Source organism: Chelon labrosus (assembly GCF_963514085.1).
Source record: "Chelon labrosus genome assembly, chromosome: 10".
Lineage (NCBI taxonomy): Eukaryota > Metazoa > Chordata > Actinopteri > Mugiliformes > Mugilidae > Chelon > Chelon labrosus.
Window position 1 is genome coordinate 10,053,917 of NC_140360.1, and position 19,698 is coordinate 10,073,614.

At 44.4% G+C, this 19,698-nt stretch overlaps 1 protein-coding gene across 7 annotated transcripts in view; it reads right to left on the reverse strand.

Annotated features, from left to right (window-relative positions):
- Positions 1–14,624: 14,624 nt before the first annotated feature.
- casz1 (castor zinc finger 1) overlaps positions 14,625–19,698 on the reverse strand; it is a 165,919-nt gene continuing 160,845 nt past the window's right edge. For all 7 annotated transcript variants that reach the window (XM_084553820.1, XM_084553819.1, XM_084553821.1 and 4 more), the window contains one exon: positions 14,625–17,869. In XM_084553820.1, the coding sequence (XP_084409946.1) occupies positions 16,593–17,869 (1,277 nt within the window). In that variant the 3' untranslated portion in view covers positions 14,625–16,592. The remainder of the gene's footprint in view (positions 17,870–19,698) is intronic.

The window sequence follows — 19,698 nt, forward strand, 5'->3', positions numbered from 1 at the left end:
GCCTTTTTCAGTTTTCTCTCTGGAAATGAGTGATGTGGTTACATTAAATAGGTGAGAGTTTGTTTATTTCTGTAGGCGGATTATCAGCACCTGTCTTTTGCTTTCTGTCATGAGAGTGCTGCTTTCTAAAACAGATTTTGTCAGATTTCAAAGAAAGCTAACTGAAATTAAAAGCAAAGAGAAGTGTTAACTTGATTTAGAACATATATATAGAGAGAGAGCGAGCGAGAAAGAGAGATCTATATCTTTGCTGTGCTGAACAGATCATTTGGTATGGTTTATGGGAATCTTTCAGCGAAAATATAGTATTCATAAATATGTTTTAATCATTTTAGCTTAAGAATGAAGCCTTCACATCTACATAGGAACATCCTCTTCCCCAGAGTTCACCGTGTTTCTGCAGTAGCCCGTATCGGACAAACCAAGCGCTGGCTCCAGAGAAGATCTTTTTTTGTTTGTTTTTGTCCACCGTAGAGTCTCCTGCACGCTTGGAACAGGAGGGGATTTTTGCCACCACATCCTGCGCTCTGGTCCTTTTAACCTCTCACTGAGAGAGGGTCAAAAAATAAATCTTAAAGCTATTCTAGAGTATGTGAGTGCTTCTCTGGCTTAGCTTGACATATGCAGACTTGTCAATTCCAGCTAAACTTAGTGCCTATTAAGTGTGCTTGGCATCTCAACTGTACAACTAAGTATACAAAGTAGTGCAGTAATGCTATACACTGATGAGCCACAACATTAAAAACACTAACAGGAGAAGTGAATAACATTGATCATCTTGTGACAATACAATATTATGCTGGGAAACGTTTGGACCTGGCATTCGTTTGGATGTTACTTAGATATGTACCACCCACCTAGACCAGACCAGGCACCCCCACCCCATAGCCATCCCCAGCAGGATGCAGCCTGACACAGGCGCACACACAAAAACGCTTTAGGAACAACTAAAAAAAAAAACATGAAGGAACAGCACAAGGTGTTGACCTGGCCTCCAAACTCACTAGATCCCAAACTGATCAATTATCTGTGGGACGATCCACAGAGGCCCCTCCCCTCAACCCATAAGACCCAAAGGCCCCCACTAACTCTTACCAGACCCCACAGGACACCCTCAGAAGGCCCATGTCCATTTTCTGATTAGTCACAACTGTTTTGGAGGCTCAAGGGAGACCTACACAATATTAGGATGGTGGTCATAATGTTATGCCTGATCGGTGTATGTGGTTCAGCATTTACTAACCAACTAATAGAAGAACCTAACAGGTAAAAATGCTAATATGTATGGATGTCTAATTTAAAAAAGCATAGTTTGACTCACAAAGCAGCACAAACAGAGGTGTACTCCAAATTCTTATTCCCTGTTAAAACCCGATGCAGACATTACCCATGTGTCACCTATCGATTGGAGTGTGTTAAGGAAGTAATGGCTTATATGGCATTGAGCCACTGGCCGATCGTGAGAGTTTGCACAGCACCAACAGGTTTGTGTCATAGTAGCACTCCCTTGCAATCAGACTTTGGTGTGATACCATATAAAGTCAATGCATCTTTGTCGTTGATGTCTTTGTGTAGTGGATAAAATTTTAAGGAACAATTCTGTGAATCTTGGTTCCAGTCATTTCCTTCGATGTCTAAGGTACAGGTTGGTGTACTGATGAATCTTCGGGGCTCCTGGCGTCAACATCACAGATCAAATCACTGCCACAATTTGTTTTCTTAATGTGTACTTATTTATGGCTGGGCCGAAAAAGCCAATTTTCCCCCATACGGGGCCTTCTCAATATTGCCATACATTATCAAGTGTATGAATTTAATTTATCAAGGTCCAAATGATCAATAGTATTTCACATATTGATGAGGTGTATAAACTTCTCCGAGGTTCGATACCACATCCCTTTGTAATCCATTAACCTCTCCCTGGAGTTCAGACCAACCTTAGATTTATAGGGACCTCCAGTAATAAATCCACTTGTACATCATTTAGTGTCTTGGGGGATTTGCAGCACGTTCCTCCTCCAGAAAGCGCCGTTCTATCCCGCCCTCGTGTTCTCATCTACATTTTAGGACTTTGGACAACAACCTCTGCAGTTTGCATACCCTTTCAGAAACCTTGTGCCTATTTAAATAGATTTCCTGGTTAGAGCCGACGTATTAGCCAGTAACCGTCGCGTTTGAGTGTGGTAATGCAGTGAGGGATTGTTTGTCCAAAGCAACACCTTGGTTTTGACACCATTTGGCTCCCCGGTTGGGAGCCTTAACCTCATCAATCTTGCTGCTAAACGGAGAGCACTCAATAGGATAGTGTATCGACGCGCTCTGAACTCCATTGTTCACTGGAACTGAGCACTCAGCAGGTTAGAGGGCTGAGTGTCTCCTTGGATCAATGCAAGAGTTGTTAGCCCATAGCAGCAGCAGCAGAAGAGGAGGCTCTGTCTGCACCATGCACACATCATCTCTACTCATTTTAAACTTGAGGCCTTGCATGTTGGTCCTGGTCCTGGTTTTGTTTTGTGATCCTTTGCACCAGCAACCGTTGTTCCAGTTCTTCAGGCAACAAGCTCCCTAACCCTAACTTCCATACGTCTGCATGTATCAAGGGGAAGTGTCTTGTCATTTGCATAGGAAAGGTCACAGACAATGTAGGAAGAGGAGGCCTTCCTTCTTCCCTGTCAGATAAGATACAGGCTGTGTGTATCTGATGTAATGTCTCGTGTGTGACCAGGCCTGTGGAACACCACCGGTTGCATCACGGCTCTGGAAAATACTTCTCAGAAAAATCTGCGTTTCTACTGAACTTATCGCCGTCTGCAGCAGAGGATCTCAACATTCCTCCACGATGATATTATCAACGTTTTGCCGTTTCGTTTTCTTTTGTGTGTTTCAACTTGCACTTTGTTGCTTTTAGCCACGCAAGCAGAGGAGCTCTTGGAAGGGTGGAGTCAGTGAGTAGGTACTCATCCGTCAGTTAGCAGCTTGTGCGCTGGTATGAAATTTACCTGCAGATGATAAATCCTAATAAGCTGGTATATCCGGTTCTCTTTAATGTAGTGCCACCACTAGGTCAAATTTTCTTTTATCACCCATCACACCCATCTAATGATCCAATTTTTTTGAACTGTTATGCATGGTTTTTGGATGATGCATCGTTTTGTGATCCCCATGTAACATATCTGAGTAACTGTTGGGTGGATTGTGGTGAATGATTCATATTCCCCTGCAGATGAATTCATGAATGACCTATTGCCAATTACAATAACTGACATTCCCATCCTACTGTGTTATTCTTAAAGACTTATTCAGATCCAGCATGGTAATGGTTACAGCTGCTAAACACGTTAGCATTAGCATTTAGCACACACTAGTCGCTAGCATGGCTGTAGACTCTCGGTCTTGCTTAAAATATTAATGGTCTTCACATTCCACGCAGGGTTATCATTTAATGGTTTTTCTCCGACTGATGCATTTCCTCGATGGTGTTCCAGCAGTGAAAGTAAGGAAGTATGGGTCACCTCCAAAAGCTCTCTGCGGCTGTCTCTCTAAAAGCAGCTTACCAGCTCTGAGCAGCCGCTGAACACTGGCTCCTTCCTGGTGAAAATGAGAACATTTGACAAGCCAAGGTCACCAGGGGGCTTTGCCTGTATAAGGCTTCAATCGCAGGCCCCAGCGAACACTGCAAAGTCATAAAGCACTTTGTCATCACTCGCTATATAAACTCTCAACAATCAAGTGGGATCACATTCCCTCCCTCCCACTCTGTGTGGCCTGTGTCACTTGATTTTCTCCTGGCGCTGTTTCAAATCCAAATGGAGTACGTAGATACTGGAAAGCTGTCATGTGGAAGGCTGTGGGGCCTCTTTTGAACCTGAGGGAAAGCTTTACTCACCTTACTGACAGGTAAAGGAAGGCGCCGGTAAGGAGCAATGAGGGGAAACAGCAGCGGGCTGTGAAAAACAAGGAGGTGGGGTATTGGCTGGCAGTATTTATGAATGGTCCAATAATGAGCCATCAGGAGCGTGGTGGCCATGAGAACACAAGGGGAGACAAGAGGTAGAGAGAGAGGAAAAAAAAAAAAGAACGAATGCCCTTGTCCTGCACTGGTGGAGAGATTGAATTATCTAAGGAAGGCCTGTCAGCCTGCTGAGGGACCGCGGCTGCAGGCGGCGCAGGGGCAACAGGTGCGCCGCTTGCCAGCATTTGTGCAAATTAGACTAATCACAGGGCCTGACTGTGGAACACCTGAAGCATGCTAGTGGCCAGGCAGGCAGGAGGGGGGGAGGGTAGGGGGAGAAGAAAATAAAGGGGGAGAATCAAACACAGTTTTCTTTATAGCTTTTTGTATTCACAATGAGCCTCGTGTTCAGCTAGGGCGGCTACTTTATACAGTATTTCTCTTGGCAATTAGCACATAGGTCCGTAGCCATGCTAGCACACAGCGGCGCGTGAGTGAAATCCAATTTAACACATATTTAGTAGATGGAATGTAGTCTAAACATTATAGACCATGTTTGCCACCTTAGCTTAGCCTTTAGCATGCTAACAACAGTGCAAATTCAGCTAATCCACGCACACTGTCCTTTTATTAGCTGCATCGCTAGTGAGGCTAAAAAGAATAATAGGTTTCTATGGAGTGATTATTACTTTTACAAAAAGTTCATAGGCAAACTCCAAAAAAGGAATAGGAAGTTAAACCATGTGATCTTGCTTCTCACACAGTTAACAGTGAAGGCTCACTTCTTACTTTAGCTTACTTTGGTGAACTTGTAAATGTTGAAACCCTGCACAGTTATGAATAAAAAAAAGAAAAGGTCTTTTAAAAAAAACTTAATGTATTTTCCAAACAGCTCATATGTTTTTTGTCTGTTTTTTACATTAAAAAAGCAAAAAGAAGAATAAAACAAATCTATTTAACGTTACATTTTTCTTAAAGTCTGTGTCCGGATCTAATGTTTTCTGTCTGGTTTGTGGCTTTTAATGGTTTTAAACCCAGAACCTTTAGACTTTGATTAATCCTACATTTCACAAAGCCAGGGCCTATAGCTTCCTGACTGTGGCTGTTGAATCATTTCTCTCGCAGTGCCCCGGCTGTCCACAGGCCCAAACTTCCAGCCACCATATGACACGTGTGAATATTGATGGGTAAAGCAGGACGGTCTGTGAAAAAGGGGACGGCTGCGCATTCACCGACCTTGTCCTCCAAAATTGGCATGGATTGTCACAGCGAAATACAATCCACATTTTCATGCCCGTAGAGGGGAGGAGAGCGAGTGAAAAAAAGTAATCCCAAAATCCCTCAGTGGACGCCCAATGTCTTGTTTTGGAGGGTCTGCGGTACTCAGAATTCTTCTGGTAACAGAAACCCAAAGTGAGTGATGGGCGTTTTCTATTATTAGCATCTGCAGAATCTTCCCAACCTTTGCTTCTTCCATGCTGCAAATATCACATTGCTGATGTATTCCATATTAAATTACTGAGTTTTAACTGAGCGGGGCTGTGCAGTGTCTGTTATCAACAACCATAATGTGGAAGATTAGCACACACATGATGCCCACCTGTTGCCCAGCTCTGTTTTATGAAGGTCACAGCTGTGATACTGAAACCGGTCTTTTTAAAGGCTCTCAGGATGTTCGTATGGAGCCGGCGATATTCAAGAGTCATTCAACGGAAATAAAGCGGATAGTGACGCTTTAATTTTAAATGTATGGCAACAGTTGGGCCACAGCGTCACCGTCCAATCACAAGACAGACCTCCCAAACTTTTACCATTGAAATAAAAGAGCACGTGCTCCGTTCAATCAAGTTTAGACTCATCCCCAGAGAGGTGACTAGTAGCTGCATATTTCTCATTTTCTAATAATTCCCCAAAGAAAGCAGCCAAACTAGGGTTAGGCAATCATGATAAAGCAACTAAAACTAATGTCCAAGCCTGTGAGAGAGAAGAATATTATTAATTAACCACAGCTAACTGGATTAATGCGTCTTTAGGCAATCAGTAACAATCTGCCCTCTTACCAGGTTAGTGTCTGTGATGTGAGAGGAGCAGAAAACATCGCTAATGTTCATCTCGGAGTTTCATCAGCGTTTTCCTACATTAATGACGAGAGTTAAGTAGCATTAAATACGTAACTCACTAATGGCCTAGTCCATTTACAGGCATCTGAGGGTCGTTTACTCTTTATTTCAGTAACTGTCTTGTTCTCTTATGAGTCACGGATTACCACAGCATTGCCTTCTTCTGTTTTAGTTCCACGTCTGTAACCAAAACTTCATCTTTTTTTTTTTTTTCCCTTTCAGTTTGAGCGGTAACTGCTTTTTGTCAAATGTGAGAAATGACTGACACTTCCTTGACCTGCGACCATAAATTTGTCCTTTTCCTTCGCGCAGCAGAGCGTCTGCGGCTCAGAGCGAGAGCACTTTATTAAGGCCGACTGATGCAGGTGCGAATGCTCGGTGAATTCTGCATTTCTTGTGTTTGCAAACAGACAAACCACTTAAAGGCGCTTCATCGCCGTTTTCTCCCCCGCTTGAAATTACAGCTGAAAGGCTTTCACATTATCAACATGAAAAAAAAAAAACGGGCCACGCGGCGCCGGTGCCAGAGCGGAGCGGTTTTTACGGCTCTGTCGAGCGCTGTCTGTTCTGTGTTCCAGCCGTCGTCGCGGAGCAGAAACACCATGTTGGACCATTCCAGCTTATTGTCAGCCAATATGCCAGGCTTTTTCCCTGAAAGAAAATGATCCCATTCCCCTCGGACTCACGTCAAATTAAGCAAATTTACAGCTTAGCACTTAAGAACTTCTCCGTTTGCCAAGAAAGCAGCAGCGGCGGCGGGCCTGGGTTGCCAGTTAGCGGTGCTGCGCTGTGGCAGCTGAAGTGGAATGAGAATTACTCTGGCTTTTGAGAGAGCGCCGGTCCATTTGACTTATTTTTTTTTTTTTTTGTTGCTGCGAGCTCTCTCCATTTGAATCAGACTTATAAAGTGATGAAACACTCCCACTCAGCTCTGGAGACCTCTGGTCCAATTCTGGAGCAAACTACTTGAAGGGTAATGGGCACGTGGCCACGAGCCAGCCTGGATCAACCGCTTTATGCACTTGTTTCTGGTTGCTGTCTGCTACTAGTTGTTTGTTCTGCCAGCAAAGTTGTGTTTAACTCTGGGGGATGACTAATCTACGGCAATGGGCAAACCCGAAGCAAAGTAAAACAAATAGAACACAATGTTTGGTATTTCTCGGTAAACATTTATGCAACAGGGCTGACAGGAGGCTCATTTTTCACAAGCTGTTTAAAGGGCCTCAACGCTAATCTTTCCACTGGATTCTGTTTGTGTTTGTGAGATGACAACTGCATGTTTACCAAATAGCATCTCCAATGTAACATTACACCCAAAGCCCTCCCCGCCGCCCCCTCTTTGTGAAAATGTGTTCACCTCAAACGGAGCTCACAGAAATATGGGAACTGCGTATGGGAACTTGCAGCTTTTCATTTTAGCGCAAAGCGTCCGCCAGCGTTTCAAATGCACCGCTGATCTGGTCTAAACGACTTCTGTTGTTAACCTATCAGGAAGCTCGAATTAAAGGTCAAACACTGCTTGTCCTTGTTACGAAAGTTCCCTTAAGAAAAGCCTAACAGTTGTCTATCTTTAGCCCGACAACAACATTTTTTCTGTTGGCGTGCACAACCTTGAAGCCCTGCCCTTAAAAAAACCTTGACCTCACTGTGAAATACACACAAAAACAGGCACGAAGCTTCAAAGAAAACATGAAAAATTATCAGGTTCATTACCATGACGATCTGATCTGCAGTTCCTGGGTGGTTCGCTTGGCTTTCTGTGCGAACCGGCCGGAGCTGAATCCAGTTTTTCTGGTTTTTGAGGTTAATAACATACCTCCTGTTGTTTGTTTTCAGTAACTGAATGTTCCAGCAAAACTGTGAGAAAAGAATGTTTTGCTATCTGTACGTCCTTTACAGAGAAAAAAAAATGTGTTGAAAGACAAAGATTTCCAGATACACCGCCCTGTAAAGACTGCGAGCCGTGTTTATGGAAAATATGAGAAGAAAAAGAAAAAAAAAAAAAAATGCAACCAGACCAGAAACAAAACACACAGGTGTGGCACAAGAGTCTGATTCAGAGCCGCTCACCGCATAGAAAAGCAGATCTATGCATTAGGCAGGATGTAAACTCTTAAAAGGATAATTATGTATGTGTTTAGACATGAAAGCGTGGAAGTCAGCGCCGGGGGTTGCTATGTTGAAAAGCTTAACAACAACCTAGTTCTGTTGGTGTGCTTGGATGTAAATGTGGAAAATGGAATGGAAATCTCAGTTTTTTGGAGATCTTTGTGGACCAGCTTCAGTGTTTGATGTCTGAAACTATCTCATGTTACAGCTCAGACTTTCCTATGAATGGCTTTAATAGTGATTCTTCCGCAGACATGGAAATTCTGGCTACTGACCTTAAATGCAACATTTTCCACATTGCGGCAGAAATCCTTGTTGCTATTTTACGTTCAGTATTTGTGCTCGTGGACCTGCGATTGCCGCGTCTCTCCGTCTTTGATCCCCCGATCGTAGATGGCAACAGCACCGCAAACCTCGGCCGCACGCATCCAGGAGGAAGAGCAGCATATCTAAACAGAGCCACATAAGGCAAAGCCACATGTTTCTTAGACCCTGCTTCCAATAAGGTCTTGTTAATGGTAAATTGGATGAGTGTGTGTCCAATTCTCCATTTCCTCAGAGGTGTCTCAGCAGCAACAGCTGCTACCAATGGCGGTGCGGCTTTTTCCACACAGCCCCCTTTTCTGCACCGAGGTCTTTCTAAAATAGTCTCATACGCATGCAAAAATAGATAAATGAACATCTATTGCAAAGGGCAGCGGTTTTAAAGAGAGGTCTTGCCGGGGCAGAGCGCTGAAAGGGACGAGGGAAACAGCTCATCCAAAAAACGTGAACTATAAATGGGCCAATGAAGCAGTAAAATGAGCAGCGCAGGCATGTCATATATACGCGATACGTGATACATTGCATACTTGTGCGGCCTATCAGCTTCACGCTGCTCTTATGGCAGAGAGGTGCAGAAAGGTTTCTCCACTCGCGACCAGAGCCTCATTTCTTCGCACTGATCTGGGCAGCTTCGAGGATTAGTTATAAAAACTTCTCTTGCCACATTTAAGGCAGACATAATCAGTCTGGATGGGTTAAACATCGACTGGTGGAGCTGGTAATCTCTCACAGTCTATATCAGGCTGTTGTTAAGCTCTCAAGAGACGTGAGTCACATTGGCTATGTTGTAATTTTGTGTATTTTCAGGAGTGTTCTTCGTTAACAGCACACGCACGGGACGCTGTCATGCAATATTTCACCGTATTTAATGTTCGTACATCATTACTAAACATGAGCAGCTAGCACAGTGTTGGAGCAATCGCTTTCCTTACCAGGTTCAGACAAGATAACAATAGCATAGCATAATAATATCCCAATAACAAAGAACAACTCTACGTCACTAAATTGCCAAAAGGTCCACAGAGAAAACTCCCGGACACGTCACGACTTGTCCAAAAAAACATTCAGTTTTCGAGGTGGAGAACATTTCAAGATATGGACTCTTCTTGTGAACACAGTAAACGCAACCCCATGTGAAAATAACCTAAATGCGTCCATGGCGGACCAATCGGAGCAGAGAAAACATTTCCATACAACACTGCAACAACCCAAACCCAAGCAGCAGCCAGCCTTCACTGTGTCTGTCTGTCTGTTCTGTGTCTCAGCCAAGTTATAGCAAGACTTTATGACTCTATAATCACCTACTCTGACCCAGTGACTGTTTTTTTCCAGACCCAAGTATCATGTAGTCTGAGCTCGTCGTGTCCTATTTGGCCTTGGCTCCAAACTGGAGAAATGGCGCTGACCTTAGGGCTACCGCCCCGGGTTTCAAACTCACTCCGGAGCAAACCAGTTGGTGACGTCACGTCTGGCTGGGCTCAGCTTTTTATAGAATCTACAATACCCTTTGTCTCCGCTGCAGTTCTTTATATTCACGCTGTGTGCTGTCATATGAGATGTGTGGTTCATCCCTGGTTAGAAGACAAATAACCAACTAGTTTGTTAGCATTCTACAGTCATAGCTCCCCTGATCACGTTAAGATCGTCCGTTTACCAGTGTCGTACCGTCGGTGAGGCTCTGTAGCCGTGGTTCATCCAGTGTTTCCTGCATTGGCGTGATAGCCAGACCCCTACGTTTCACTTGGGTCAGCACGTTGAGTCGGCAAACTCAGAAAGTCATTCCGACTCGATGTTCAGCTTGGAGAGCCAGTGGACAATAAGGAAAAACAAAAGTAATCCGAACATTCATTTACGCAGTCAGTATTATTCAGGAGAGGATGGTTTGTAGCTCTTCCTAGCCTAGCCCAGGAAGCTCTTCCCGTTTAACGGAAGAGTTATTTCCTTTCATGCAGGTGCAGATGTTTTGGCCCGCCTCGCCTAAAATGATGAGGGACTCGGACTTTATGGTTAAAGATTAACGTTTAGCTACAATCATGCTCAGAAAAGAAGAAGAATGTTACAGTGTAGGTGCAGACTAAAACGCTGCCTGCTTCCGTAAGCTAGGTGGTGAGTGTGGGTGGTGAATCCATCGGCCGATTGGGCTCTTCCTGTGTGGTGTTTGCGTGGGCTCTCTCCGGGTACTTCGGCTTCCTCCCACAAAGACATGCTGGTTAGGTTAATTGGTGATTCTAAATTGGCCGTAGGTGTCGGTGTGAATGGTTGTCTGACTGTGTGTGTTAGCCCTGTGATAGACTGGCGACCTGTCCAGGGTGCGACCCTCCAGAGGACAAGCGGTCACAGAAAATGAAGAATTTTAAATCTGTTTTGGCCTCCACCAACTCCTTGCTCTTCCACCAGTCTGTGTCTATAGGCCGTTTTGATACTCAGCAGGTAGTGTTCAGTTCCTTAAACAGAACATTAACACTAAAAACGTGCTATGGCCAAAAAAGACTCAGGCTTTCCTATATGTTTGCTTTAAAAACAGTAAAGATGTAGGTGAAATGCCAAAACAATGAGCTGAAGCTAGCTAGAGCTAAGACTTGTTGATCAGTTAAAAAATACCAATTATTACGGTACATTTTCTCCATTTTCTTCTACTACGACTCAACCAGTCGGGTCAGAATAACTGTGGATATTGGCCTTGTGTGATGCCAGGAAGCATCAGGCAGAATGAGCAGGACACAGACAGACGAACGAGCCAGGAGCAGTCTGCTTCGGTGGCGTGCGTGCCCCGAGGCAGTTTTAGTGGAGCGGAGCGAACCAAACTGAAACGCATTTTAAGACGCATCTCGCCGACGTATCTGCGTCTGGGGTCCTAACACGGAGCGCTATAGGTGCTCCTTCACGTCGGCAGCTCGAAATTAGACTCAGCTCTGCTGCTCCGCCGAAAAATTCAGTTTTCTGGGGATTTGACACCTTAACCTCAGAAAGTTTCACAATGCAGCGACGGTGAGAACAGACTCCATTACACACATTGACACCTTTTGTTCAGGTTGGCTCCATGTTGAGTCTAAATTAATAGCTCTTTACAAAATGGATACTAAACGTTGCGTGTACCAAGCGCTCACATTTTAGTCATCCTTATACATCAGTAGTTGAACATACCCTTTATTGTGTATATATTTTATTATGGTGCACATCTTCTTGTATAAAGATTTAGACCTTTAATTGTGGATATATGTTTTGGGACATTTGTTGTCCGTATAGATATGGTATGTCGATTTTTAGAAGTATTCTTAAAGCTGTAGCTCAGTACGTAGCACAACTTGTCCTCAAACAGAGGGTCAGTAGTTCAATCCCCTGTAAATGAACCATGCCAAAGTGTCTTTGAGCAAGTCACTGAACCCCCAGTGTTTGGTACTTGCTTGTGTAAATGAGTGGGTGTCATTGTGACTGTGAAACGCTTTGAGAACCAACAGCTAGAAAAGTGCAATACAGATACAAGACCATTTAATCTCTGCATTTTTATGATTAAGTCTGTGTTAAATTGTCCCAGAATTCCTATTTGTCTTTATTTCCGTTCATCCTTTTTATTTTTGTTGTTGCACCGACTGACCGGCCACACAGATATTATTATAGTTTAATCTCATCTCGTATGATCACTCTTTCTGGCTCCACGGCCGGCGCATTTTTCTCTCCGAAGCTCTTCCAGCTCTCCCTCCCTGTCTATTACTGCAGGATTCGGGAACAGGCAGGCGGAGAGTCCAGGGCGGGCAAATCTCCATAAATCCTTCCACAGTTGCTACCCTCTTCAGACTCCACTGTACAGTATCTGTCTTCATCTAAGAGCGCACAGGCCCAGCCACCTGCTTTTCCTCTGTTCTCCCTCTCCCTCCACGCTTTGTGAACTTAATAAAAGCTGCCATTAAGCAGCGCTTCATCTGTTTGGGCCCTAATCTGCCTTATAGGCATCATGTGACCACATATGCAGTGCACACCTGTCGTGTATGTATGTTCCCAGCCTCAACTGTTGCCTCTCCACAGTGCTCGCACTCTCACTCAACCTGTTCCTGGCACATCAACCAACTGCATGTCAGCGTTGGCTGGGGCACGCACATACCCACCGCACAGACACACAGACAGACACACACACACAGTTGGTGTTCATAAAAAGGTGTTTTGCGAAGAGGCAGAAGGTATGCATCCGCTGAAAGACACTGAAAAGGAGCCTAAAGTTATTCAGTATGTTTTTATTTCACTGAGTGAAAAGCTCAATCTTTGCATAAGACATGCAGAAACAAGAAAAAACATAAATATAGCACAATGAAGATGAACAGCACTGTATCCAAGTGGAAATAAGCAATATGACTAGAATAAATAGTAGCGCCGAGGGCAACAAATTCAAGTAGAGACTTCTTAAAAAATTGCTTCATTGTCTATTTTTCATAGAAAACGTCTCATAAATCGAGCCAAATTGAACAGTAACGGGAGATGGCTTTTAGTCCAAAAGTGCAATATATTTTACAAAGTCTAAAACGTTGCTCTGTTTATCCACTACTCCGCAGTAAGCAGGCGGCTTTCGTGTTACATTTTTTTCCCCAGCAGTGGAAATACATCTCTGTTTATTTCCCCACCACTTTTTTATACCATCCTTTTTACTCTGTTAATTAAAACAGCAAAATGATCTGTCGTTTCGGCAGCAGCCTATGCAGGATTTGGAGGTCGTTTCCGTCTGGTTTTTGTGTAATATAATTTTCATGTTTATTCTTTTTTTTTTTTCTCTCTCTCTCTCTCTCTCTCTGGTAGATTATATACAGGATACCAGCTGGCTGACAGATGGTGATGCCTTTACCCGTGTTTTTTTTTTCTTTCCTTTTTTTTTTTTATTAAAAAAACATCACAAGGAAGAGAAGGAGGAAGGACAGGAACAGCTGTAGACGAGGGGACAGACAGAGTCAGTACGCTGGCCGCTGGGTGACATGAGGGAGTGGGAGGAGAACCCAGCATGGCTCAAGGCAGAAAAAAAAAAAAGAAGAGTAATAATAATAATAAATGTGCCCTGTTAACAGTAAGCAAGACACGGAGAGCCATCTTGTAGCAGTAGCAGGCCTCTAAATCTCCCTAATGGTCCTAGACTCTGATCTGGTTCTCGCACCAGAACGTCAAAGAGCGAACAACGGGGGCGACCCCAACAACAAATATTGTCGATTCCTCTACCTGCGCGGATGCAGATGTTTGTTTTCTTCAAATTTTGCGGTTAAATCGGGTCCCAGTTGGATTTTTTTAAGCAGGAAAAAGGAGCTCGTGAGGTTATGGTCTGATCTGAAGCTGTGAACAGCTGGGACAAAACCACTAGTCTGTGTCCTAACAGGAGGAGACACACACACACACATACACGGACACACACACTTCAGTAGTATCACCGCCGTGACCTTTCCCCCTCCACACGTGACCCGACAATACGTCGCCAGGCTGGCTGAAGCACCGCATCAAGCACTACATGTGTATTGTCAATAATTATAGTTTCTTTATTTTCAACTTTTTACAAATCCTGCTATTTTACACCCGCACAGACGCACACGCACGCGCACACACAAACCGAATTCAAGTGCACAACGTCTCCCAGCCCCTACAGTTATCTCAGCAAATGATGAGAGAACAAAAACAAATGTAGTAATGCCTCTGCTTTGCAACAGAGTCCCGGGAGACAGTTCAGTCTGTGAACGAAGCATGCCCACAGCAAAGTAAATACACACCAAGAATTTTTTTTCACTTAATGAGGGAAAAGAAAAACAAAAAAAAAAACGAAAAAAAAAAACAAAACAGCACACACGCAGAAATGACAATGAATAAAATGAGTCGATAAATAAAAGAGAAACATCAATGAATGAATTCAAATCAGTGTATTTTAAGTTGGAGCTTCTGACAGAGTTTTGGAGAAAAGAGGAAAAAGGTTATTCTGCAAATAACGGAATCTGCCCCGCTGCTATAGTAAGAACAACCTCTGGGGGTAAAAACCTGGGGTAATTATATATATATATGTATATATATAATAAAAAAAAAAAAGGTCACGCACACAAGCAAACTATGATGAGGCTATTTGAATTTTTAACTTTTTATTATTCATTTCTCCTTTCTTACGGTTTTCTTTTTAAAGGAAGCTGTTCATCAAAGAGCATTTTGTTCATATATAGTTATTTTTTACAGAGGAAAATACTGTACAACCTTTTTTTTTTTCTTTTTTTTCTTCTCAAAACAATATCTGGAGGAATATCATCTACACACATTGTTTATTCCTTATAATATGATCATTTACTTCCAATGCCAAGCTCAGGAGATAATTCATGATCAGGTGTGTCCACTCCTCAGTCGTACATGTTCGCTCAATAAAAACCGGAGGGTGGTTTTGACAAGATTTCGAATTTAGACCTTCAGTCAGTGAGCACTGCTACAAACTTCTTGAGAATTAATTTAAATCACAGTCCGTTTTAGTGTTTCTTGTCGGGGCCACCGTTTTCCTGGCGCGCCGCGTTTCCTTTTTCTCTCTTGTTTTTTTTTTTCTTCCTTTCAAACTGTCCAATCACAGAAGAAGCAAAAATAAAAACCAGTCTTTAAATAAATCACAGAACAACAGTTCTTTGTCACACTAACATCTATTTGTGCATTAAAGCAAAAGTGAACTAAAACAAACATCTTTAAAGCAAATTCCCTGTTAAAAGATATATATCATTCTTTTTGTTTTTGTTTTTTCTTTTTCAGACGGTAAAAATGAACCTAAAAAGTGCAATAACACCCCTAGAAATTTCTCATTGGAAGGTCACATAAATATTAAATAAAAACCGTTACAACAGGAGCTCAACCACAGCCATAGTGAATGGAAAATCAAAATGCCGTCGAGACATTTTCTTCGGTCTGTACATTTTCGACATAAAACACTCCCTGACGCTTCCTCCGCCGACCCGCCTTTCGCTGCATTTGAGTGACTCATCATTTCCTCTGGTCAGTCTGACCACACATCCCACGACTACCCCCCCACCCCCCATCCCCCACCCCCCCTTCAATCCGACTCTCCGGCCGTTAATCACGGCCTCGCCCGCTTACAGATCGATATGCTTCTGACTAACAACACAACAAAACGACATTTTAATGCAAATGGTAACAAAAATATTTTTAAATATACTCATGAGTTATCTATCATCATCGTAATCATCATGGTCAGCTATTATAAAAGTGCACTATCCACGCACGAACTTGATTCCTCCACGGGGGCGAGGGGTTAAATTACAAGGGCTAAGCTTGGTTTCGGTGCTAGTTGAACATTTCTAGCAGAATGTCTAAGAGAACTGTTGAGGCTGGCGGCTAACAGCTAGCTGGACGCCTGACTGCAGCTGAGACTGACCAGACTGTCACTGGTCGACTCCACGTGTCATTGAGAACAAAGAAAAATACACAAAAGAGATGGGAACAAGCAAAACGCTACCCCCCTTTTTTTTCCTCTTTGTGTCTAATAATTATTATTAATAATAATAACAGTAATAATACAGAAAAAAGATCAAATGTTTCCCCTTAGTGATTCGTGTCCCTTTTTTTTTTCTACGTATCCACGGCCCTGCAGTTCATGTCGCCTGTGCCACAAATTTCCTTTTGTATATCGTCGTTCACACGCGCGCACGCACACACACACACACACACTTACATATATAGTTATATAGAGAGATTTTTGTTTTTCTAACGTGTTTTTTTTTCCACACACAAAAAAGTGAAAAAAATAAATTAAAGTCAAACATGCACGCACACAAAAAGACTGATGTGTAGTAAAATGCTTTACATTGCTGCCCGGCGTGTAAAACAGGGCCTAACTCTTGTGTGTCTCTCCGTTCATATTTTTTTTTTTTTTTTTAATGCATAATTGAATTAATAATGTTGGTCATCTTGTAAACATCATAATAAATCATTTCGGGCCGTCATTTTCTCCGCGCTGTTGTTGTTTTTTGTTGTCATCTGAAGTCTCTAAACATGATAAATGAGGCCACTTTCATTTTTGTTGTTTCATAGTACACAGGGTTTTTCTCTGCAGTTCCTACAGTCACTGTTAGTTTTTGTCTTTTTTAAGGGTCAGCGTCTTGGTTTTCCAGTTGGGAAGAATCAGCGTGGTTAACGGAAGCATTGAAACTCTCGCCATTGTCCTTTTCGCCGTCGGGCTCTGCGGTCGAATCGTCATTCGAGTCACTGTTGAGATCGTCCTCTGCCTCCTCCTCCTCCTCGTCCTCCTCTTCTTCGTCCTCTTCCTCTGCGTGCGCCTCCTCCTCTGGCGACAGGTCGTCCTCGGCCTCTCCGGACGTTCCCGTGGTGTCGTCCTGAGCTGCCGGCAGACCCAGCGGGGTTGCGGGCTTGTGGGCCAGTCGCGCTGCATTGTGATGCATCTTCTTGCTGAGGTCCAGGGAGTCGCTGAGACCCAGACCGACTGCGTTCTTCAGGAAGAACAGGGAGCTGCTGGTGTCGGTGCCCAGGTTGAGGGAGCTGTCCAAGCTGATGGAGGATGGCGGGTATGAGTGGTTATAGTCAGAACCGATACCACCTGTTGTGTAGAGCATGGAGGGCGCACTGCTGTTGATTTTGTGGGACAACCCATGGAGGCCGCCGGGAGAGGAAGTAGAAAGACCCATGGAGGACGGAGGGACTGCCGACACGTTACCCCCCAGGTGGTGAAGAACTTCCTGTTTTGGTGACACAGACGGGAGCTCGCCTCGCTCCTGCTTCTCATGCTTTCTCTTGTGGGAGTCCATCTGGGACATGCCCACCACTGTGTGCTTACACTCGGGGAAGGTGCAGTGGAAGTGTGAGCACTTGAGCTTATATTTGCAGTCAGGGACCTCACAGTCAGCGCTGGAGCTGAACTGGCAGAAGCCAGCGGCGCTGATCACATCTTGCTTGCCGTGGTGCTTGCGGTGGGCGGTCACCTTGGTGCTGTCGGTGCAGCGGAAGCCACAGCGCAGACAGTGGAAGTGGGTGCTGTTGCCTGAAAACTGGCAGTCGGGGAAGTTGCAGCTGAGCGAGGATTTGAAGCGCTTGAAGTCGTCCAGGACCAGGTTGTCGACGCGGTCGTGGTGCTGTGCGTGCTTGTACATGTGGGTACGGCCGCAGAACTTGTAGCCGCAGTTCTCGCGAGTGCAGTGGTAGTGGGTCACTTTCAGGGAAAACTGGCAACCCGTGTCCTTGCAGTTCTCGTAGAGGTCGTAGCGCCGGAAGCCCTCCAGCATCATGCCCTCGTCCAGCATCTTACGGGACGACGCGGTCTTGCGTCGCTTGCCGAATGGCGACATGTCCTCGATGATCCAGAAGCGCTTCTTTGCACCCGTGGCCGTGGGAATGGAGATGGTGTTGCCTGGAGGAAGAGAAGGAGACGCATTAAAGAATAATCAGTTGGTTCATTAAGTAAAACCCACAAAACTACAAGCAAATTACTGTCCTGGTTGAAACTAATGTTGAACCGTACTCAGCCCGAAGTGGTTCACAGCTGAGTAAGCACAGAGAGCCACAATTTTTTTTTAATTCCTAATTCCCAGAATGATTAAAGGAGGGGGGAAATGATAGATTGACTGTGGAACATGACACTTTTACAGGGTGTCTCCAGCCTCCAAACAGAGGCGGAGCTGTGAGTCTTAACCAAGCCTCTTATCTCCATGTTGTTTTACGAGGGGCACCCACCTTTTGCAACACCCTGGGGTCACTGCTAATGATGTGATCCCTGTTCTGCAAGACAGGAAGCAGTGGGCCTCGATAAAACTTGAGGCGTGATTAAAATAAGAGGCTGCTGATGCAGCCTTGTTAATGGAAGCTAAACAAGGCCCAGGCTTCGTTGGAACAGGTGCCAAATTTACTGCTCTATCTCTAAACCCTAGTAATACTAAAAGTGAGAGTACGCTCAAAGGTGTAAGTTATACATGTTTTATTCTGTTACTGCACTCACACCATAAGCATGCACATTTCATCATTTTTACATGGCTGGTTTTTTTTTTGCATGCTGGGAAGTCCCTTTTTCATCTTTCCATAACAATAGTGCAGAGAAAGACTGGATCACACAGTTATACGCTGCACAGGACTCAGTAATTGAGAGTGACAGCTGCAGTGTTGGTTTGCGCCGGGGATAAGTACCTGCAGCATCCTGCACTATAGGGACGTCATTTTTAACCGGAGACGGAGTGGCAATGATGGGGCTGAAAGCTGGTGTGTTGGTTGGCATGACAACACTCCGAGTGGCTCCCAAAGAGGCGCTGAGCAGAGAGTATGACAGACAGGATGGAGAGAGGAGGTATGGGAGTGAGGGGAGAGGATGTCGGAGGAGAGCAGGAGAGAGGGATGGGGCCTGGGACTGGAAGCCAGGCTGAGGAGCGGAGAGAGGAGGTGGCGGTGGCGGTGGAGGAGGGGAGGAAGAAGGTGCATTTTGGGTAGCGCAAGTGTCAGCAGGGGTGGTAGGAGCAGAGGTGGTGGCGGGGCAGCCTTGTCCTGGAGAGACAGGTTGACCAGAGAGGGTGAAGGACAGGCAAGAGGGGGGAAAAAAACACACACACACACAGACAGGGCAGGGTACATACGCAAATACACGGGCCGAGTCACGCACACACACGCACACGCACACAGGGATGGGAGGTAAAAAGGGAAAGATAAAAGATAAGAGAATGATACAAAATGAGGCCCATTCAAGACAAGTACCCCAAACACCAGCCAAAACAACATGATGAGAGTAGTGGATAATATTGGCAGCGCGTGGAGAAACGTGAAAATCACAGAAAGGCTCAGATTTAGAAATAAAATAGACGCGAATCCATTTATTCGGTAAGTCTGAGGGAAAAGAGGCTGTTTCTCATTTTCCTTTTCCTTTCTCCCACTATTCAGCCCACTAAAAGTGCTAAAGTAGACATAAAGCCACAGGGATGATCTCTGGCCAAAGGAAAATGTAATAAGCTACATACAGTGCAATAACTCAAACCACTGATGTACAAAATGGAGGTTTTATGAGGATGACCAGGCAAACTGCAAAATGTCTCGTCCACGACTCCTAACATAAGAATACAGCACTGTCATCAGCTTCATATATCGCGACTAAGTCAAACTACTGAATCATGGCATACATGAGTGGAGAATGCGTGAAATGACAAGTAGCTGGTTTCTGCGTGGAGCAGGTGAGTGTGGGACGATGTTCAATGCCGACTT